The following is a 23,285-nucleotide window of genomic DNA, read 5'->3' as shown; positions in this document are numbered from 1 at the left end:
GGGGAGGGTTCGGGGACAATTTTCTGCCCCCCAGGCACGTGCCCAGTACGTGGCGCGCACCCCTTGCCCCTTTATAGCTTCACCTCCACCTTCCTACCACTTGAGGCTATACTGCATGCATTTTGTGTATCTTGTGTGAATCAGAATTTTATGCAAAAATTTTAATCCTGAAGCAATGCTGCTCTAATACCACAAATAAAGCTATTTGATATCTTAATCAGCATTACTATCTTACAGAAAATCTGGATGTTTGAAAAAATAGGTGTTTCGTGATCTCTGGTTATTCAAAGGTGTTTGAATAACTTGTGTTGTTATGACACCTGTTCCTTTTGGACTAGCACTTTGCTCTTGGTACAGTGTGTTTGTTATGGCAGATGATTATTACTGCTGTATTGGTTTTCATGGTTGTACAAATTTCAAAAGATTGTTTAGGTATTTGGAATTGTTATATATTTTATGTTTACATGAACCTTTCAATAAAAATGAGAGTTGAGGCAAGACAATCTGATACACGCATTGTCCTTTGCAAAGTGTGTTCTAGTTTACAAAAACTTGTTAGCATTTAATATAACACATGGCCTCTCTTTATTTTTGCTGTAACTCAATAGCTATCTACAATTTGTAACTTCTGTCTCCAAACCCTTTTCTCCCTTTATGGATGACAAGAGCTGCTTAATAGTCAGTTGCGGGACTTACAGTATTTTTCTCTTTTTAGTTTGCCAGAAGTGCCCATGTTGGTAGATGTGCCTTGTTTATCTGCCCAACTGGACGACTCTCTTCTTACAGTAGTGAAAAGTGAGATCTTCAGTCATGGAACAATAGCATCTCGACCACCAGTTCAGATAGAAGAACTGATTGAAAAACCGGGAGGTATCCTGGTGCGATGGTGTAAGGTGGGTAAAAGAATGCTTTCAAGATCAGACTCTGTGTGTTTTCTTCCTAGAATTTGGGCTTAAATGAAGCTCTGGTACTTTTCAGGGTTGTGATGCTAGATAATTATTTTCAACTAGTGCAATCATATCTGGGTGCAAGTTATGTTCCATGTTTTCTAAAGCATAAGAACATAAGAACATAAGAACAAGCCAGCTGGATCAGACCAGAGTCCATCTAGTCCAGCTCTCTGCTACTCGCAGTGGCCCACCAGGTGCCTTTGGAAGCTCACATGCAGGGTGTGAAAGCAATGGCCTTCTGCGGCTGTTGCTCCCGAGCACCTGGACTGTTAAGGCATTTGCAATCTCAGATCAAAGAGGATCAAGATTGGTGGCCATAGATCGACTTCTCCTCCATAAATCTGTCCAAGCCCCTTTTAAAGCTATCCAGGTTAGTGGCCATCACCACCTCCTGTGGCAGTATATTCCAAACACCAATCACACGTTGCGTGAAGAAGTGTTTCCTTTTATTAGTCCTAATTCTTCCCCCCAGCATTTTCAATGAATGCCCCCTGGTTCTAGTATTGTGAGAAAGAGAGAAAATTTTCTCTCTGTCCACATTTTCTACCCCATGCATAATTTTATAGACTTCAATCTGCTGTTTATCGGTTTTGACTTGGATTATAAAACAGAACCATTTGGAACCATTTCCATAGGCTTCTTGCAGCTACTCACTAATATAAAACCATGTGGCATTCAAAAACTAAGAAAGGGAAGGCAGAACACATCTCTGTCTTTGTGGACTGAATCACTCTGTTTAGAAAAACAACAACATTGTTGGAAATGAAAGAGCTGAGAAGCTCCCAAATGAAAAGGTCTCTCCTAATTGTATAATCAAATTGATTTAGTGATCATGTGGCTTACATATTCTGAGATGTCCTTGACCTCCAGTTAATCTGGTGCTGTATCTAACGTCTGACATCCTGTGACACTAATCTTATGAGATAATGTCTACATCTAGGAGCAGCAGTGGCATAGTGGTTAAGAGCAGGTGCATTCTAATCTGGAGGAGGAACCAGGTTTGATTCCCCGCTCTGCCGCTTGGAAACTATGGAGGCTTATCTGGGGAATTCAGATTAGCCTGTGCACTCCCACACATGCCAGCTGGGTGACCTTGGGCTAGTCACAGCTTTTCGGAGCTCTCTCAGCCCCACCCACCTCACAGGGTGTTTGTTGTGAGGGGGGAAGGGCAAGGAGATTGTGAGCCCCTTTGAGTCTCCTGCAGGAGAGAAAGGGGGGATATAAATCCAAACTCTTCTTATTATTATTTCTACAGTGGGTAAAACAATTTGGGGCAATAACTTCTGGCTGAGGTGACTTCACATAAATCTACCATCTCACTCTCTCTAAATCCCTGTGACCATATTAGGATTTGACTCCATTTTTTCCTCCCAGTGTCTTCTATGCGTATTCAACCTATTTCTTGGGCAGTTTTGTATTTTATGTAACCCGAGGAAGGATTGTGGTCAGAAGTCTGCTTTCTAGGCTATTTGCATCACATTGTTCCCCTTCTCACTCTCAGGCCCTTTCCACACATGCAAAATAATGCACTTTCAATCCACTTTCACAATTGTTTGGAAGTGGATTTTGCTATTCCGCATAGTAAAATCCAGCTGCAAAGTGCATTGAAAGTAGATTGAAAGCAGCTGCAAAGTGCATTGAAAGCATTAGTGCATTAGCAAAGTGCATTGGAGCAGCAGTGGCGTAGGAGGTTAAGAGCTCGTGTATCTAATCTGGAGGAACCGGGTTTGATTCCCAGCTCTGCCGCCTGAGCTGTGGAGGCTTATCTGGGGAATTCAGATTAGCCTGTACACTCCCACACACGCCAGCTGGGTGGACCCTTGGGCTAGCTCACAGCTTCCTCAGAGCTCTCTCAGTCTCCCACCAAACCTTTACCTCACAGGGTGTTTGTTGTGAGGGGGGAAGGGCAAGGAGATTGTAAGCCCCTTTGAGTCTCCTACAGGAGAGAAAGGGGGGATATAAATCCAAACTCTTCTTCTTATTATTATTATGCTTGCGCGGAAGAGGCCCCAGTTTTACCACAGACTGATTCTCTCTCTCCCTATTTAAAAAACCCTTCTTTGTCTCTCTCAGGTGTCAACCAGTCATCTCACTCCCTCATTCCCCTTTCACACTCCCTTTCTTCCACAACTTACCTCTCATTTCAAGATAAAAACACAACATTTTAAATCCTTACACGTCTATTTCATTAACTGAGTTTCCTGTAAGCAGCCATCTCTGTCCTGGGGCGTTGTGTCGGTATTGGGGTCAGGTGGCTAAAGGGGAACAAACTGAAGCTGCATGCAGACAAAATTGAAGTGATATTGGTTAGAAAGTCTGAAGGTCTGGTGTGAATTTTACTGCTAGCTCTAGACGGATAGTGCTGTCACTGGCAGAAAATATGAGGAGCTTGCTGTGTACATTTGTTTTTGGCTGTACTGATGGAAAAATAGATCAGTCCTGTTACTAAAAGTGCTTTGTGCCAGTTATATCAACTACAGCGGTAACTCGGTGTTCGTTGCCTTCGGGTTTCGCCGATTTTGGTGTTTGCTGAGTGCCGGCCGCCATCTTCTGCACTCGGAAGTCGTCAGTAGCCTCGGTTTCCGCCGACTTCCGAGGCTACGCAAACGGCGTTTGCTCATGCATAAACGCCATACCTCAGTGTTCACTGACTGTCGCCGAACGGATTACCGGCAAACACCGAGGTACCACTGTAGTTTCCTTCTTAAGGTTAAGTTGATCTGGCCTTGCTAATTTGAATTTTTATAATTTGAATATGGTTCTTAACTGGGATTGGATGTGAAATGGATTTTAACTGTTTTATATAATTGATGGACACCACCCTGAGCCCTTCGGGGAAGGGCGGTATAGAAGTTTAATAAAATAAATAAAATAAAAAAAATAATTCATGCTTCCTCAAGGCTAGATTACTACAGTGTGTTTTTTATGAAACTACCCTGAAAGACCTTCCAGGGTTGGGCAGGACTTCTGGGGAAAGGGAAAACATCTTTTCCTGATGGATCACGGGATCCAACACATGGTTGGCACAAACCAGCTAGGAAAATATGCTGCTATTTTACCTGGATTTGTTGCATTTTAGCGACTTAAACAGATGAGCTATTAAAGGTAGCACGTTAATCCAATAAATTACCCTGTTCAGGTTGATGATGACTACATACCGCAAGACTACAGACTTCAGTATTGCAAGAATAATGCCAGCCACTTTGAAGATGTGTATGTCGGCTCAGAGACAGAATTCATAGTATTGCACATTGACCCGAACGTCGACTATCAGTTCAGGGTTTGTGCTAGAGGAGATGGTCGGCAGGAATGGAGCCCGTGGAGCGTCTCTCAAATCAGTCGTACGACACTAGTGCCTCATGGTATGTATATTATTTTACACTGTGTAACCTACTTATCCTTGGCCACATCCATCTCCATTGGAGACCTAGGAAATAATATATGACAGCACCCTGTGGCTTAACAAACAAATATGAAATTGCTCAAACAAATCAACAAACCTTTAATCTTTAACACAACTTTCTATCATTTAAGGATAAATAATAGTGAACATATAGTGAACATATATATATAGATATGCAGCACAACACAATTGAACAAAATCTTCAGTGCTTTTAAAGAAAAAGCACTCAGAACAGTTACCACCACTAACAGTGTCCAGTAATGAAAGAATAGCAATGAAGTCCAAACTATTAATCAAGCAGAAGAAGAGAAGAAGAGTTTGGATTTATATCCCCCCTTTCTCTCCTGCAGGAGACTCAAAGGGGCTTACAATCTCCTTGCCCTTCTTCCCTCACAACAAACCCCCTGTGAGGTAGGTGGGGCTGAGAGAGCTCTGAGAAGCTGTGACTAGCCCAAGGTCACCCAGCTGGTGTGTGTGGGAGTGCCCAGGCTAATCTGAATTCCCCAGATAAGCCTCCACAGCTCAGGCGGCAGAGCGGGGAATCAATCCCGGTTCCTCCAGATTAGACACATGAGCTCTTAACCTCCCACGCCACTGCTGCTCCTTTCTCCCATCTGGTCTTCTGCATCTGATGTAGCTGCTGCTGGTTTTCCCTCAATTTGGGCCTGTAAAAAAATAAGTCATTCCCTCAATTAAGCTGTAGGCCTTCCTTCTCCTACTGCAGGCCAGATCAATTCAGGAGGGTTACATAGTTAACAACCTAATATTTCCATGACATTGGGGAAATTCTAATATATTTTCCTTTCTTATTGGGCCCAACACTTACCTGTAAAAAAATAAGTCATTCCCTCAATTAAGCTGTAGGCCTCCCTTCTCCTACTGCAGGCCAGATCAATTGAGGAGGGTGGGGCTCTTGCAGTTGGTAATAAGTAAGCAAGCTGACCAACCGCACATGCTCAGTGAGCTTTTATCCCCTGGGCCCTAAGATCCAACAAAACCAAAAAATACTAAAATGGCATGGGTTACAACTGCATTCCATAACGAATTTCATAGGCACTGGAACATGCCGTTATAGACAAGAATGATATCTCTGCCTTCCCCCACCCCTTCTCCTTCAGTGGGGCTACAGTCATCCAAGCATGTTCGGTTACACCTTCTTTGTTCGGGCAGGGTGGTGCAAATTTTTGCAAGGGGTCAGGGATGAAGGGGGCCAAGCCTCTCCAATCTGAAAAGCCCTGCTGTACGAGACAGTCACTATCATTATAGCTCCTAGAACCAAAGGGAAAGGAAACTGAAATCCTATTTGTTTTGTTTGTTTGTTTGTTTGTTTGTTTGTTTGTTTTGATTTATACCCGACCCTTTCTTAGCAGGCCAGGCTTAGGGTGACTTGCAACCACAGCCTTTTCATTGCTACACCAGCAATAGTTTTTCCTGGGTCACAGAAGGCTGCTTGGGGAGAGCCGAGAAAGCCCTATCGCTGCAGCAGACCACCTGTAAGATGCAACCCAGTGTCTGTGTTTTCTCCATTCTTGCTGATCAATTGACATCTCGTTGGTGGCAGCAGTGGGATAGAACATCCTGAGGAGAGAAACATTTTTGGCGGGAAAATAGGTTCTGAGGAAGGAAACGTATTTCAGGTGGGACAATACATTCTGAGGTGAAATACTTGTCTGGAAGGGGACAGTATATCTTGAGTGGGAGAAGAACACTTGAGGAGAGAGGGATAAAGAGAGGACATAAAGAGAGAGGCTTAGTCACTGAAATGAATGAGGAGAAGTCTTCTAAGAAGTCAAGATGGTCTTCTTAGGCCCTAAAAAAAGGGAAATGAAAGAAAAATCCTCCCTCCCTACCACAGCTTCAGAGGTGGTTTGTCATTATTTGCCTCCCTGTCACGCCCTTGTTATTACAGTGGAACCTCAGTTTTTGTTGCTAATCCGTCCGAAAAGAATCAATGAAAACCGAAACGGATGAAAACCAAGGCAAACTTTTCCATAGGAATCAGTGTAAATCCAATTAATCCGTTCTAGGCACTCCAAAAACATATCAAAACATTTTTTGGTGAATAAACATAGTGTTTAATGCTGAAAACAGGAACAAACAATAACACTAGGACCAGCTTCAGAGCCAGTGGACCAATGTCGCCCCAGAAAGCTGTCCAAAGAGGTCTGTTTCTGACGCCTCTTTAAGATTTGCCTGAAATGGGGCAAGACATTGTCATTAAACAAGTTGCAGACACGGCCTGCAACAGCTTTGTCCGGGTGATTTTTCTCCACAAACCCCTGCACCTTACTGCAAATCGATGAAAACCGAGGCAAATCGACGAAAACCGAGACAAATTTTTCACTGAAAAAATCGATGAAAACCGAAGGCAATGAAAACCGAGGTTCCACTGTACTTGGAGGTGAAGAACTGCTCTTTTCACTTGTTCTTACTTTCTAGTTTCTCTCAAGAGATCACTGTGACCTGGTTGAATTTGCTGCTGTTTATACAACTGTTTTCTTAACCACAATGAGAAATGGAAATGTCATGCAGTGAGTTCTATATCGGTCTCCAAAGCCTTGGTCTTTCTCCTCTAGGCACCCTGCCCCCAAACACTAAGCAACATCAGTATTGAGGGTACTTGAGTATTTTGGAAAAAATGGTATGAACATAACCAGCCTGGATGACTGTAGCTCCACTGAAGGAGAATGACTCTTTTGACTTACCGTGAAGAGGTCTTCTCTTCAGTGGGTCAAAGTCATTGTACAAAGTACAACTATGATGAGGTGGGAAAGGTGCAATAACTTAAGCTAGGAGAACTGCAGGACTTTGGGACATCTGGAGAGGCTCAGCCCCTTCGTCCAGGAGCCCTTGCAAAAATTTGCATAGCCCTATCTGAATAAAGGAGGAGCGACTGAACCGGCATGGATGACTTCACCCCACTGAAGAGAAGACACCTTCACAGAAAGTCCAAAGCGTCATGCTCATGTGCACAAAAACTACTATAACAAACTAAGAAGCATCTCCATAATGATGGCAGATCTCCCATTTTCTAAACGGGGTTTAATTCATATGATGCTAATGTGACTTGTATAAAGTTTCACTTTGTGTAGCAGTGGCGTAGGAGGTTAAGAGCTCGTGCAGATTAGATACACCGGGTTTGATTCCCAGCTCTGCCGCCTGAGGTGTGGAGGAATTCAGATCTGGGGAATTCAGATTAGCCTGTACACTCCCACTCAGATCTGGGGAATTCAGATTAGCCTGTGCACTCCCACAAACGCCAGCTGGGTGACCTTGGGCTAGTCACAGCTTCTCGCAGCTCTCTCAGCCCCACCTACCTCACATGGTGTTTGTTGTGAGGGGGGAAGGGCCAGGAGATTGTCAGCCCCTTTGAGTCTCCTACAGGAGAGAAAGGGGGGATATAAATCCAAACTCCTCCTCCTCCTCCTCCTCCTCCTCCTCCTCCTCCTCCTCCTCCTCCTCCTCCTCCTCCTCCTCCTCCTCCTCCTCCTCCTCCTCCTCCTCCTCCTCCTCCTCCTTCTTCTTCTTCTTCTTCTTCTTCTTCTTCTTCTTCTTCTTCTTCTTCTTCATTTGAATCTTATGCTCAGCTGCAAACACATTTAATTGAAATAGCCTGTCCTGATCATTCTTAGATGAGTCTCGTTGGTCTTGACAGGAAGTAATTCAGAATAAACCTATTTGGAATAAGAGTCAGCAGTGTTAGTACCCCTGAGTATAGTTCTACAGACGCTGAAAACAAAACTGTTACCTTTTTGCACCACGTGCTTTGAATTGATGCTTTCGCAAGAACCTGAAGCTGTGAATTGACGCATGCGTACTTGAATGGAAGTCCTGTTGGAATCGGTAGGACTGATATTTTTGTAGTAAACTTGTTAGAGTTGGGCTGTTAGAAGTACAGTACAGTACAGAAGTACAGTATTAAGTCTAATATTGCAGCAGTGGCGTAGGAGGCTAAGAGCTCGTGTATCTAATCTGGAGGAACCGGGTTTGATTCCCATCTCTGCCGCCTGAGCTGTGGAGGCTTATCTGGGGAATTCAGATTAGCCTGTACACTCCCACACACGCCAGCTGGGTGACCTTGGGCTAGTCACAGCTTCTCGGAGCTCTCTCAGCCCCACCTACCTCACAGGGGGTTTGTTGTGAGGGGGGGAAGGGCAAGGAGCTTGTAAGCCCCTTTGAGTCTCCTAAAGGAGAGAAAGGGGGGATATAAATCCAAACTCTTCTTCTTCTTCTATTAGAGTTGGGCTGTTAGTATTAAGGCTATTAGAAGTACAATATTACAGTTAAGCACCAACATTAAACGTAATGTACCTGTGCTTGAAGTTCTTGGTCGTGGAACATTCTGGCAGAAAATGAATAGAAAAGCTACTTCATATATTTCTTCATGATGATGGAAACTACTGTCTGGTCACAGCTGACTTAGGGCAACCCCATAGGGTTTTCAAGGCATTTTTGGAAATGGTTTGCCTTTGTCTGCCTTTGTGTGGGCTGAGAGAGTTCTGAGAGAACTATGACTGGCCAGCATTATTATCAATAGAATCTGTTTCATGCACACCTTATCTTTCTTTAAAAGGATGTGGGTCAGCATATATTGTTTTCCCCTTCATTTTACCTCAATAACAGCCCTATGAGAGTTGAAGTTTGGTGACCCATCCACCCATTGAGCTCCATGGCTATAGTCTCGGAAAAAGATGTTAGTAGGTTTATATATTCCTCCGCCACAGAACTTAAACATGCCGGACCATCTTACTTGTAGAATGCCCCACCTGGGTTCTCGTGCCTACCTAGCCCTGCTCCTGCTCATCCATTTGAAAGTAAAAATACATTCTCTTGTAGCATGGCTGAATACATTCAAGTATTGGATCAAACTATGTTTTAACTCTGATGAGCGCAGTTTAACATATATTGTGCGCACAGACCTATTTGCCTCCGAATAGTATCAACTTCTTAAATAAAAAATCCACTCTCTAGGTTTAATACTTGAAGATCTCTGTATGCTGTCACCCAGAGAGATTCTTCAAACCTTAAAAAGCAGACTTCTAGAACAGGAATACCGTATCTTGTTGGGCCAAGCAAATAAATCATGCTCACCCCTTTCTGTCGGAATAGTACCAGAATATCTTGAACTATTAACTGAACCCCAACAGAGATGGATTATTACAAGGGCCAGATGCAATACTTTTCCATCGGCCTGTAAGGAATTCCATAGAAGCAGAAATAAAAGGCTCTTTGGTGTAAAAGACCGTTTATTCAGACATCTTAGAAAGCTCAAGTACACGCAGTGGCAGGAATAAGCTCTCCCGCCAGAAACACAGGTTATAACTCTGTCCATCCCATCCCCCCTCCCGGATTCCCATGAGAACGGAGGTCTCATCTCCCTCGCAGAGATAAGGTCTCCGCCGGAGAAGCTGGCCCATCGCCCGGGCTGTGGAATGTAGTCAAGGCCAGGCGGCTGCCCCTCTCATCAACACCATTGAATCCTTTACACTCTGCCTCCCTTAAAGAAGACCCCTCCCCCCCAGGTTTGTGCGGAAAGGCGCGGTGGAAAGCAGAAATAAGGGCGGGGGCGTCAATATTTTCTGAATAAACCCATTGATTATACCCAGAGGAATACCCCACCTAAGAGACTAAATATTGTAAGCGTTTGCGATTAAAGCGAGAGTCCAGGATGGCGCCAATTTCGTAATGCTTGTGGCCATCAATAATAGTCGGTGGGCCTCTCGGTCGTACAGGCATCCAGGAAACGGGAGCCTCCTTGAGTAAACTGGAATGGAAGACAGGATGAATGTTACTAAGAGAGTTAGGCAAATCCAATCGGGCAGTGACATCATTAATCACTTTAGTAATCTGAAAAGGTCCCACGAATCTTTTTGCCTAGTTTAGAAAATTTATGCACGCCTCTGCGAGATTTTTGGTAGACAACATACACCCAGGCGCCCACACGCGAGAGGGAAATGAAGTGCTTATCCGCCAGCTTTTGGGAGTCTTTAGCCTGTTATACAGGCAGTCTGGACCGATTTCCACCCCTCGGCCAGAGATGAAATCCATTGTTGAAACTCTGAGGATCCAATGCTTCCGGCAGGTAGTTGCGACAACGGTGGGAAGGATGCCAGACACAATTTCAAAGGGGTTTTTCGCACTGCTATGAACTCCATTGTTATAGGCGTACTCCGCAAACGGAATGAGCTCGCACCAATTGTCTTGGTGGTAGTTGGTGTAACAACGTAAATACTGCTCTAGGGTTCTGTTCGTTCTCTCCGACTCACCGTCACTTTGAACGCAGTAGGGCGGCAACCGCCCGAGGCTGCCCCTAACAACCCTAGAAAAGCTTTCCAGAACTTTGAAATGAATTGGGGGCCGCTGGTCGGAGACCACCTTAACGGGGCGGAGTGTAGACGGTAAACATGCTGAATGAACAGACGAGCTAACTTAGGAGCGGAGGGGATGGAAGCACATGGAATAACATGGGCTTGTTTAGAAAATAAGTCCACCACCACCCACAAGACCGTGTTGCCATGACTTTCTGGCAAATCTGTAATAAAATCCATGGAGATGACTTCCCAGGGGCGGGAGGCCACCGGGAGAGGTTTCAACAGACCATGGGGCTTGCCCGGGACGGTCTTGGCTTCTGCACAAACGGAGCAACCCTTAATATACGTCTCAATGTCCTTGCGCATCGCGCGCCACCAGAATTGACGGCGGGCCAAATGCAGAGTTTTTAGGAAGCCAAAATGTCCAGCCGAGCGGGCATCATGGCAGGCCTCGAGAACCTGCTTGCGGAGGGAGGGAGGCACGTACCAACAATCCCCCCGCCGCCAAACGCCATTCTCCAAACGCAATTGGGAGTCGCCTGAGGCTCGCGTATTAACGCCTCGCCTCCTCAAGTTCCCGTAGGGAAGGAGAGACCAGGCTGGGGATGGGCGGAGAAGGAGGAGTGGATGTCTGAGAGCGGGTGACAGCCAGCGCTAATTGGGAGGGGAGAGAACAGTGCGCGGAATGTCCTCGTAAGCTGGCTCCACCCACCTCCCGGTAGGCCGAGAGCGCATCAGCCAGTTTATTGGTTTTTTCCGGGGAAAAAATGGACCGTGAAAGAGAAACGAGAAAAGTAATCGGCCGAACGAAGTTGTTTCGACATCTTGAGGTGGAGAGGGCGGCTAAGTTCTTGTGATCCCACCAAACTTGAAAGGGGTGTTTAGCCCCCTCCAGCCAGTGGCGCCAAGTGGAGAGTGCTACCTCAATGGCCGCGCAGTCTCTTTATCTCCCACAGTCCAGTTGAGTTCAGCACCGAGAATTTCTTTTGATAAATAAGCACACGGAACCAGTCTATCATCTTTATTTCTGCAACAGGGCTGCCCCAAGCTTTTGTCCGAAAGGCATCCACGTGAACCACAAACGGAGATCTGGGTCAGGGTGCTTTAGGATAGGTTCGTGGTAAAAGCAGACTTTAAAAGCTGAAAGGCTGTCTGACATTCTTCAGACCAGGAAAGGGGGGCCCCGGCTTGGCGGACAGTGGATCTTTACCCTTAGTGCGTAGAGGTCTGTGAGAGGGAGAGTCAGTTCAGCGAATTGGGGTATAAAGTCACGATAGAAATTAGGCAAAACCTAGAAAAGATTGGAGTTCTTTCGGTTGGTGGGGGTCGGCCATTGGAGGACCGCATCAATCTTAGCAGGATCCATTTTCAGGCCCTCGGGCGAGATTCGGTAACCCAAATAGTCAATAGAGGTTTGGTGGAAACAGCACTTGGAAAGTTTGGCAAAGAGGGAGTTGTTGAGCAAGCGTTTCAATACTTTGAGAACCAATGCTTCATGCTCCTCCATGGTTTGTGAATAAATTAAAACGTCATCTAAGCACACCACTACTCCCTTGTACAATAAATCATGGAGAACTTCGTTGATAAGGGCCATAAAAGCCCTCGGGCCCCGCTTAACCCGAATGGCATTATTAAGTATTCAAACTGTCCAAACTTTGTGTTAAATGCAGTCAAGTGTTCATAGCCTTCAGCAATTCTGACCCTGTAGTAAGCTTCTCTCAAGTCCAACTTAGTAAAGATGCGTCCTTTGCCCACGCAATTCTAAAAGGTCCTTGATCAAAGGCAAAGGGTATTTATTGGACAGGGAGACTGCATTGAGACCTCGGTAATCTGTGCGGAGCCGTAAAGACCCATCTTTCTTTTTTACAAACAATACAGGAGCAGCATGTGTGTGTTTGGTAGCCCGCCGATAATATGAACCCGCTTGAGCGAGGATTTCTTGTCTAAGAAGGCACGAAGTTTCCTTCTCCTCATTGGGACTCATACGGTAGATTCTACCTTTGGGCAGTTAAGCCCCTGGCTGTATTACGATTTTGCAGTCAGTGTCTCTGTGGGGTGGCAACTGATCGCATTCTTGCTCCTGAAATACTCTGGATAGATCCTGGTACCGGTGGGATGCCGGTAGAATAAAGAACAATCGCTGATGAAGCCAGGGGTGTGTGTCAGGAGAAGTCGAAGTTTTCCCCAATTCATGTGTTCCCCGCAGGGAGGGTCAGTGAATTCCAAGATCCTTTCTTTCCAAAGGAATTTTGGTTCATGTAACAACAACCATGGCATGGCCAGAACTATGGAGTGTTTGCAGCCACTGGCGCCAGAATAAAACTAATTTTCTCCCAATGGTCGGCGCGAAGCCGAGGAGAACCGGTTTAGCGTTTGAACTGGGCCGGTCCTTCGGTCCCGAGAGGACTGCTTCGCCCATTTGGGTGAAAGGTATGGGCTTAGCCAGGGGACTTGGTCTAGACCTAGCTCCTCCGCCACCGGGACGCATTAAACAATGGGAGCATTACAGAATCCACAAGGGCTGAGGCTATAATACGGTATGCCTTTTAGCGGGTTGGCCAGAAACGCTTGCGATTGTAATGGAGCTTGCCTTCACTCACAATTCGTGCCTGAGTCGAACTCATGTCCATTGCGGGGCTGAAGAAAGGCAAACAGTTGCTTTCCTCCGGGTCGCCGATGACTGCTTTAGACGAGCCCGCTAGCGGCCCTGATTTGCGTGGTGGCTTGGCAGATGGGCGGCCGAGTGGTTGGCTTCTGTTTTTCGGCAGTTGGCGGGCAGATGACCTAGGCCTCCGCAGTAAAGACACAATCCCAGTCGGCGACGGCGCTCGGAGGTGGTCTCGGTAGGGGCGGCGCTGGGCTTGGCTTGGTGGACGCAGTGGCCGGCTTCGGGCGTATGACCCGCACGAAGCGCACTCAAAGCGAAGACGCCACTTGGGATCCCAACGCAATCCAATCAGCAATAGTGCGGGGGACCCGAATTAAAAACACCGCTTTCACGCAGCTTGCCGCCGACAGCATCCGAGAAGTATTCTCGATTTCATGCGCCAGGCCACTCAGGAGGGAGTCGAGCAGCCGCCGCATACGAAATTCACGGCAATTCTGCAAACGAGCTGTTGCCTTGCTGAATAGTGTTGATGGTGCGGATAGCTTCATTTTCCGCACCCGGATCTTGGAAGCGAGCCCTCAAGGCTGGGAGGAATGCGGGTACCGCGGGAGAATCTTGATCTTGCAGGTTCAAAAGAGTCACAAACCAGTCGGCTGCTGCCCCATCCAGGACTGAGCCGATGTCCCGTATTTTTTCGGCTCAGACCGGTATAAATCATCATAGTCCTCCATGTGGGCATCGAAGCTGCAAGATGAAGTAGGGAAGTTTGGAAGCTGAGTCCCATCGAAACGGGCAGGTATTGGAGGCCTGTAGTAACCCCTCTCCACGAAGCCCTTGGCGCCCGCAGGGGCGCCTGTTGCGCAGGTTCAGCGGGCTGAGGCACCGGTTGCGCTGGCTGGAATCGGTGGAGGTATCAACGCCGGTGCCGCTGGTGTTCCGGTGGGAGCCGGTCCTTTGAAGGTGGCTTGACCCAGCAGCGTATTGCCTACCTCTGGCGCCGGCTGTACCTGTGACAGCGTAGACTCCAACTTGGGCTGTCCTGGTCTGTTGCTTCTTCAGTTCCCTCTCCAAGACAGCCAGCTCTCTCTCCTTGCCCGAAGTCAATGCATCCTGGTGCGCATGCAAAGCTGCTTTCTCCCGTTCCACTTTCGCCAGTTCGTCCCGCTGAACAGCTGCAGTAAGTTCACTTTGTGTACGCAAGGCCTGAACACTTTCGTGCTGACGCTGTAAGTTCACCTTGGAGTGTCCCAGGACTTTATCATGGACTGATAGATTCTGGCGATATTGCCGCTTGGAGCTTTGGCACGGTCCAATTCGAAGTTGGACTTCTTTGCGCTGCTGCTCCCCGGCCTCTGCAGGTTTTCACGCCTTGCTGCAGCTGTTCCCGTTCCTCTTCCCATAGCTGGCGTTCCCGGGCCCATGCTTCTTGGGCATCTCGCAGGCGGCCCACTTCCTCATCCCAGCTGTCTTTGAATGGGAGGGGGAACAGATCCGCTGGGAGTGCAGGCTTTCTCCGACTCGCCGCCTGACGCTGCAGGCATCATGCCCACCGGGTGGCTCCACGGGCATCTTAGAGTGCAGCCGCTGGTCCGGGATCAGGGTCCGATCGGAAGACGGTAATGGATACCCCTCCCAATCCCTGTTATAGTCCCAGTGTCACCGGTGGTCTTCGGAACGGCCCGAGTGCTGTGCCACGGTGGTTCTTTGGGAGCATCACCAAAATACGCAGTCCAGGAATCGCCTTCAATGGACTCCTGGGCGCCGCGATGAAAGGTGGTCAGGCCCGCCTCCTCCGTGACAGGATTTGCATCTGAGGTTTGTAATCCATACCTAAAACGGAGTAGATATCCGATCCACAGGCGCTCGATCCATAGACAGCGCCCCAAACGACTCATGTAAGTCCCCATGGTCGTCTTCACGTCCCTCGTTCCAACAGAGTAAAGGAAGACTCGTGCTGATACGAGGACGGGAAAGAGTCACCAGCGAGACCCGTTCTCCGCCGGTTTCCTCCAGATCCAGAAGGGAAAGGTCGGAGCCCTCTTTGGGGGCTACCGCGCTTTCCCCAGAAACATCCAACCTCTCCATGCCGGAGGCACCAGAGGTCCACTGCACTAGGAATATAGATGAATTAGGATTCCTGCCACAATGTAAGGAATTCCATAGAAGCAGAAATAAAAGGCTCTTTGGTGTAAAAGACCGTTTATTCAGACATCTTAGAAAGCTCAAGTACACGCAGTGGCAGGAATAAGCTCTCCCGCCAGAAACACAGGTTATAACTCTGTCCATCCCATCCCCCCTCCCGGATTCCCATGAGAACGGAGGTCTCATCTCCCTCGCAGAGATAAGGTCTCCAGGGGAGGAGCGGGCCCGTCGCCCGGGCTGTGGAAGGTAGTAAAGGCCAGATGGATTATTACAAGGGCCAGATGCAATACTTTTCCATCGGCCATTACAAAGGGTCGCTACTTATCTATCCCTCTCCAGGATCTGGTCTGTCCACACTGTAAAAACCAAGTGGAGACTCTTGCTCACATTATACTTGACTGTCCAAGATATGTGGGTATTAGGATCTCTCTCCTGGGCGGGTCTTAGACAAATCTGAAAGAGACTCTGACAACTCTGTTGTGGAGCTTTTGTTAAATAACACAGAGGCCATGCTCTTGGAAAAAGTAGCAAAATTTCTTTTACAAGTGACAGAAGTAACTATAACCCAATGGAACAGGATTGCAGATGGACAAGGATTAGACGCTTTTCGACACCCTCCCGGCAAGCAACAAAGATTTAATGGCATAAAAGAGAAGATAAAGACTAATAATCAACTTAAAACAGAGAACTCAAAAGAGAGAACACCGGACAGCTTTCGAAGAGACGAAAAACAAATCGGTGAGTCCAATTAAAATACTAAAAAGATAAAGGGCGAAGCAAAAACATGGCGCCCAAGGAAAACTATGTAACCAAAACAGATTTGTTAGAGCTAACAAATCAAATAAAGGCTTCCTTTGATGACTTTACTAAGACAACACAGATCAATCTGATTGCAATTGATAAAGACATACAAGATATGTCAAAGAAACTTTCTAACACCGCGGAGAGAGTGATTAAAAACGAGAGACAAATAAAGAAAAACACTGATGATATTGACTTTCTGAAATCAAAAATAGCCTCTCTCTCAGATAGACAAAGACGTGCAAACCTTCGTTTAATTGGAGTCCCGAGAATGGAGGACGAAACAGATATAAAAAACCAATTAATACAGTGGCTCAATTCTATAAACATTCCAACGACACCGGAATCGATAGATAGAGCCCACAGAGGATTTTCTCAGGGAAACAGAACTCCAGACATTATTTTTAAATGCACTACAGAAGAGATCAAAGAAACACTATACAAGAAGCTGAGAAATGCTCAGCCTCTGATGTATAAAGGCAAGAAAATTTTTGTGAGACAAGATCTCTCACCAGAAACGCTGCAAATCAAGAAAGCACTAATGCCTTTTGCAAACGCCCTATATAAGGCAAACAAAAAATTCTCATGGATTTTACCAATGGCGATTTTGCATTTTGAAAACAATCAGAAATATATAGCAAGAACCCCGAGGGAGGCACAACAACTTCTGGATAAACTGGGTCTTTCCTTGGAAGCTGCAGAACCTCAGACAGACAGTGATTCAGAAGAAGAAGACATGCAGGACCAGGCTGCAACTTCGCAAGATACCAGACGTTCAAAGCGCCAAAGAAAGATAACATAAGTCAAGACTTCTTCAAAAATTCTTTTAAATGGCTATATAACATTTCACTCTAAGTACTAATAGAATTTAACTGAATAACAATCACTAACTAAAATAACTCTTGTATGTAGTTTTTAGAAGATACTAAAACTGTAATCTGTTCTAACATTGTTTATTTTAACAATCTGGGAAAATTTCCCAGAAATTTGTTTTGAATAGCATTATCAAGCTTCAACACTGTTTCAGTAAACATCAAAAATGGGCGGAATGCCCAGACAGAAAACTCTCTTCTGATGGAAAAATAGGTTGTAAAATGCAATCTAGTGGATATGTATGTATTAAGAAGTATCTTTTTATTTGAATGTTATAAGAATTTTTAAATTGATTGATTGCCATTAACAGAGAGAATTGTCTAAGAATATAAGCTGGGGGGGAGGAGGGAAGACCGCAGAAGCCGAAAATCCAAGATGTGGGAGGGAGGAATCTCTCCTCAGAACATCTGGAAAGGGGGAGAAGGGGGGAAAATGTGGGGGAAAAAATGAATATGAAACAGCAGCAGGCCCGAAAATAGTAGACAAAAATTATTACTTATGGCAGGAGATTTAAAACTTGTATCTGTAAATATTAACGGATTAAATTCCAATTTCAAAAGATTTAAACTAGCCAAACTAGTTAAGAAAGAAAACTGGGATTTGGTTTGCATCCAAGAAACGCATAAAAGAAAGAGAGATATTGCTCCTTTAATAAAGCTACCGGGCTGGAAAACCTTATGTGAATCAAGAGCAGAGGGAAAGAAGAATGGGGTGGCCATTTTAGCGAAAAATAATATAAACATACAAGTGCAAAAAATATTGAAGGATCAAAATGGGAGATGGATTTTGTTACAAGGTTTCCTTAATGAGATACAAATAACACTAATGAACTTATATGCACCTAACAAAAAACAAAAGAGTTTCCTACAAAAACAATTTAACAGAGTACAAAGGGAATATAAAGGAGAAACATTAATAGTGGGAGACTGTAATATGGATTTGAGAACTTATAAGGGCTTTAAACAATGGAATATAACTAATATGTATGAGGAGATGGGAAAAACACAACAACCAACTTTCTATTCTAACAGACATAAAAAATTCACATACATAGACTACATTCTGACAAAGAACATGGAGTCTATACAATGTGTAGAGATCCAGACACATAAAGAGTGGATTTCAGACCATGCTCCGGTGGTAGCTACATTCAGACTGGCAAAAGAGGACAAACAGTATAGATGGAGATATGATAATATTATAATGAAGAATGAAAGAAATAAGATTTTACAGGAAGGAATAAATAATTATTTCCTAGAAAATAGAAACACCGTCTCAGACGGGATGTTGTGGGATGCCTCGAAGGCAGTAATGAGAGGGTATTGTATAGAAATACAAAAAAGACAGAAAAAGGCATTAAATAAGGAAAGACATCAATTAGTGGAAAAAATCAAAGACTGCAGAGATAAACTACAGAATAGAAATAATATAACAGACTATAATGAATTAAAACTACTAAATAAACAACTGGAAGAATTAGATCAGTCAGAGTTATGGAAAAAAGACACATGGGTCAAAAATCAATTTCAAAGAACCAATATAAAGTCAATGAAACAACTAGCCAATTATTTAAAGAAAAAGAAAGAAAAACAAAGAGTTAAATCAATAATAAGTGAAAACAATGAAAGAATAACAGGAAATATAAGAATCAGACAAAGGTTTGCACAGTTCTATCAAAAATTATTTAAAAGGATAGATACAGAAAGGATAGAAGAAATACATAAAAAAGATCTAACACAGGAGGAGAAACAAAGTATGGAGGAAGATATAACACAAGAAGAAATAGGCTTAGTAATAAAAGAATTAAAGAACAACAAGTCTCCTGGTTTAGATGGATTTACAGCAGAGTATTACAAAGAAATGGCAGAAATATTAATACCTGAATTACAAAGGTTATATAATAAGATATTAAAGGGACAGAAAATACCAGAAACATGGAGAGAAACAGAAATAATCACTATATTAAAACCAGGACGCAATCCAGAACAGGTTGAATCATATAGACCTATAAGTTTATTAAACCAGGATTATAAAATATTTACTAAAATATTGTCGAATAGAATAAAGGCAATATTACCAAAATAATTGGCCAAGATCAATACGGATTCGTGAAAGATAGAGATATTAGCTATCCCATAAGAAATGTATTGAATGTGATGGAACATGGAAAGGATAAAAAATATGCCATGATAAAATTAGATGTCTATAAAGCATTTGACACAGTTAGCCATGCATATTTATTCCAAATAATGGAACAGACGGGATTTGGAAAGGGATTACTAACGATATTAAAAGAATTATACAAAAACAATAAAGCAAAGATTATGATAAACAATGGATGGTCGGAAGAAATTAGGATAGAAAGAGGTGTGAAACAAGGATGTCCGCTTTCTCCATCATTATTCGTAGTAGCAATGGAATATCTAGCGGATAGAATTAGAAATAACGGCAGGATCAAAGGCTATAAAATCAATAAAGAAGAAATAAGAATAAATTTATTTGCAGATGATTTATTATTAATAACAACTAATCCGGTGGAAACTTTAAAAGAATTAAAAATAATATTAGAAGACTTTCAAAAGCATTCTGGTTTGGTGGTTAATATGGAGAAAACTGAAATCCTGGGAATAAATATAGAAAAAAAACTACTAGGGAAGGAAATGGTGAAGAAGAAGATTAAATATTTAGGTATAACATTAACAAACAAGAAGGAACAGATGTTTAAATATAATTACGAAGTAATATGGAAAAAAATAACGAAGCAATTAAAGGAGTGGCGAGAGAAGAATCTATCTATTTCCAAGAGAATAGTAGCATTAAAAATGTGTATAATGCCAAAACTCTTCTATCTATTTCGTACTTTGCCGTTAGAGATTAAGAAGAAACAATTTGAAGAATGGGACAAGAAAATTAAACTATGGGCATTTAATCAAAAGAAACCAAGAGTGATGAATAAAATAGTCTATATGTCTAAAAACTAATGGGCTGGGGCTCCCAAAATTACAGGAATACTATACTTCAAATAAAAAAGTTTGATGGGAATTCAAAGAGAGAAAAAAGATAGATGGATGAAGTTCGAAAATGAAATAAATTTGAACACGGGTAGCTTTGGAATATATTCAAGTTGTTCAAGAATAGAAAGACAAAAATTAAAAGGCCCTAGAAAGGTATCAATGGAAATCTGGGAGAAATGGAAGGGAAAATGGATGCCAGGGTTACTGGATGCGGCACCACTCGCGAGCATGGTTGGACAGGAAGGAGCACAAGCAATAGGATCTCTACATAGACAAGGAATATACAAGGTAGCACAACTGTACAATGAAAGAGGAGAATTAATACCGTTTCCAAATTTTTTAGAGAAAGGAGGTAAAGAAAACTGGTTATTATTAAGAGGAATCTGGGAAAAGACAAAAGCCTCCAGGAGGGAGGAAGAGTGTATAATGAAAAGTTGTATAAAAATATATGAGGAAAAGAAAGGACAAATCTTAGGTGTCTTATACAAAAACATGATAGAAGATCAAGGATTTTATGATAAGAACCATATGGAAAAATGGCAACAAGATGGAGTGAAAGACATAGAGCTTATTAAAAGGACTATAGACAATATAAATAAAATAAAAAATAGATAAATATGCAGAACTAGAGAAGAAATTAATATTAAAATGGTATAGAACACCGAAACAGTTGGCATATATGATAAGTGGACTCAGTCCGAAATGTTGGCATTGTGGAGATAAAATGTATATATATACATATGTGGCTAGAATGTACAGAAGTAAAAAATATGTGGGAAAATGTGATAAAATACATAGAAAAATATGTAAAGGTAAAAATAAAGATAAATATAGATTTTACTATTTATAGGTATAGTGGAGCATACTACAATAAAACAAAGAAAAAGAAAACTTTTTAAATTCATGATCAGAGCGGCCCATGAAGTAATAGCATTGGGGTGGAAGGAGCACCCGATACTTAAATGTGGTTGGAATATATATGGGAGCAAAATACAATTAGAAATTTTTCGACACAATGTCAATAGAAATCAAATATGGCAAGAAAAACAAAAGGACATGAAGGAGATTTGGATGGAATTTAAAGACTGGCTAAACGAAATTGGAATTACAGAAGAAAAATGGACAAGAAGATTGAAAAGAATGGACCTGCTGCTGCGCATCTAAAGAAGAGAAGAAGAAGGAGGGGGAGGGGAAAAAGGGGGGAAAAAGATATGGAGGATGTATATAAAGTACACATTATAAATCTGTAATAATTCCGAAATATCAATAAAAAAAATATTAAAAAAAAAAGGATTGCAGATGGAATAGATCAGGGGTCTGCAACCTGCGGCTCTCCAGATGTTCATGGACTACAATTCCCATCATCCCCTGCAAGCATGGCCAATTGGTCATGCTGGTAGGAACTGATGGGAGTTGTAGTCCATGAACATCTGGAGAGCCAGAGGTTGCAGACCAATGGTCCAGAGTGATTACAGGTAGAGTTGGCTGTTCAAAATTTCAGAAATAAATACATTAGGGTTTTTTTGTCTTGTGCACCTGTAACGAACCAGTAAAGTCCAGGCAAAAGTAACTGTTATGAGTTCTTTATTGAGCTGGCATTCTTTGTAAGAAACAGGCAATGCAAGAACTGAAACCCAGATTACAACCCACAGCTTTTAGCAGACAGGCTCCCGCCAAAAAGGGATAAACAAGGCAGGATTTCACACGGAGTTTCACACAGACTGGCAAGCAAGTAAAAGATAACCAAAACAGCTAAATTCCCCTTCCCAGGCGTTGAGCCAAGAGTTTCCAGCAGGAACCCCGTCAAGGTCAGAAAGCACACACACACACACCACTTTATAGCACCAGCACATAATAATGCAAGACCCGATCATTGAGAATAGTGCTAATAATATGAGTCTGCTGCATCAGCCAGCGTGGCGTAGTGTTTAAGAGCAGCGGACTCTAATCTAGAGAACTGGGTTTGATTCCTCACAAATCCACACGAACCCTGCTGGGTAATCTTGGGCCAGTCACAATTCTCTCAGAACTCTTTTAGCTCCGCCTACTTTATGAGGTGTCTGTTGTGGGGAGAGGAAGGTAAAGAGTTTGTAAGCCCCTTTGAGACTCCTTACAGCTGGGAACAGTGGGGTATAAATCCAAACTCTTTGTCTTCTCCTTCCCCTGCTCCACCTCATGATGACCTTGGGCTATACACTGTTCTCTCAGAACTCTTCAACCCCTACCTCACAAGGTATCTGTTGTGAGGAGGGGAATGAGTTTGCCAGCTGCTTTGAGACTCCTTACAACTGAGAAAAGTGGGGTATAAATCCAAACTCTCCTTCTTCATATACTTCCTGACTGGAGATAGGCACTTATGTTTCAGTGACTGTTTGCTTTTTCTTTGTTAGAATGGGCACCTGGCTTTGACGGCTATAGCCTGAGTAGCCGAAAAAACATAGCCCTTCGAAATGATTCGCAGTCTGGTGGGGTGCTGTACTCCAAGGCTCCAACCTACTATTGTGGTCAGACGTTGACATTCCGGTAAGTATGTGCCATGCTGCATTTTCGTTGAGTATCGATGGTTATCCTTGGCCTCCATGCGAGGATCTCTCCTCTTCCATCCTCACAACAGTCCTGTGAGGTAGGTTGCACTAAAAGAAAAGGAGATATAAACCTCCATCTGGTCAGTTTTAGTCTGGCATTCCCATTCCCCCATGCTAGGGGTGGCCAACCGGTGCTCCAGATGTTCACGGACTAAGAATTAGGACTAATAAAAGGAAACATTTCTTCACGCAATGTGTGATTGGTGTTTAGAATATGCTACCACAGGAGGTGGTGATGGCCACTAACCTGGATAGCTTTAAAAGAGGCTTGGACAGATTTATGGAGAAGTCGATCTATGGCTGAACCTCCTTGATCTGAGATTGCAAATGCCTTAGCAGACCAGGTGCTCGGGAGCAGCAGCAGCAGAAGGCCATTGCTTTCACACCCTGCATGTGAGCTCCCAAATGCACCTGGTGGGCCACTACGAGTAGCAGAGTGCTGGACTAGATGGACTCTGGTCTGATCCAGCAGGCTTGTTTTTATGTTCTTATGTTACAATTCCCATAAGCTCCTGCCAGCATGGCCAATTGGGGCTGGGGCTGATGGGAATTGTAGTCTGTGAACATCTGGAGCACCATAGGTTGGCCACCCCTGCCC

General features: G+C 43.8%; 1 protein-coding gene across 2 annotated transcripts in view; it reads left to right on the top strand.

Moving 5' to 3' along the window:
* The window catches only part of CRLF3 (cytokine receptor like factor 3), a 64,696-nt gene that overhangs the window by 20,605 nt on the left and 20,806 nt on the right, over positions 1-23,285 (top strand). For both annotated transcript variants that reach the window (XM_048491737.1, XM_048491736.1), the window contains exons 4-6: positions 716-893; positions 4,090-4,312; positions 22,493-22,625. In XM_048491737.1, coding sequence (XP_048347694.1) covers positions 716-893; positions 4,090-4,312; positions 22,493-22,625 — 534 coding nt within the window. The remainder of the gene's footprint in view (positions 1-715; positions 894-4,089; positions 4,313-22,492; positions 22,626-23,285) is intronic.

Source organism: Sphaerodactylus townsendi, linkage group LG03 (genome assembly GCF_021028975.2).
Source record: "Sphaerodactylus townsendi isolate TG3544 linkage group LG03, MPM_Stown_v2.3, whole genome shotgun sequence".
Classification (NCBI taxonomy): Eukaryota; Metazoa; Chordata; class Lepidosauria; order Squamata; family Sphaerodactylidae; genus Sphaerodactylus; species Sphaerodactylus townsendi.
The sequence above is the reverse complement of the archived record's forward strand: the minus strand, read 5'-3'. Positions and strand labels throughout refer to the sequence as shown.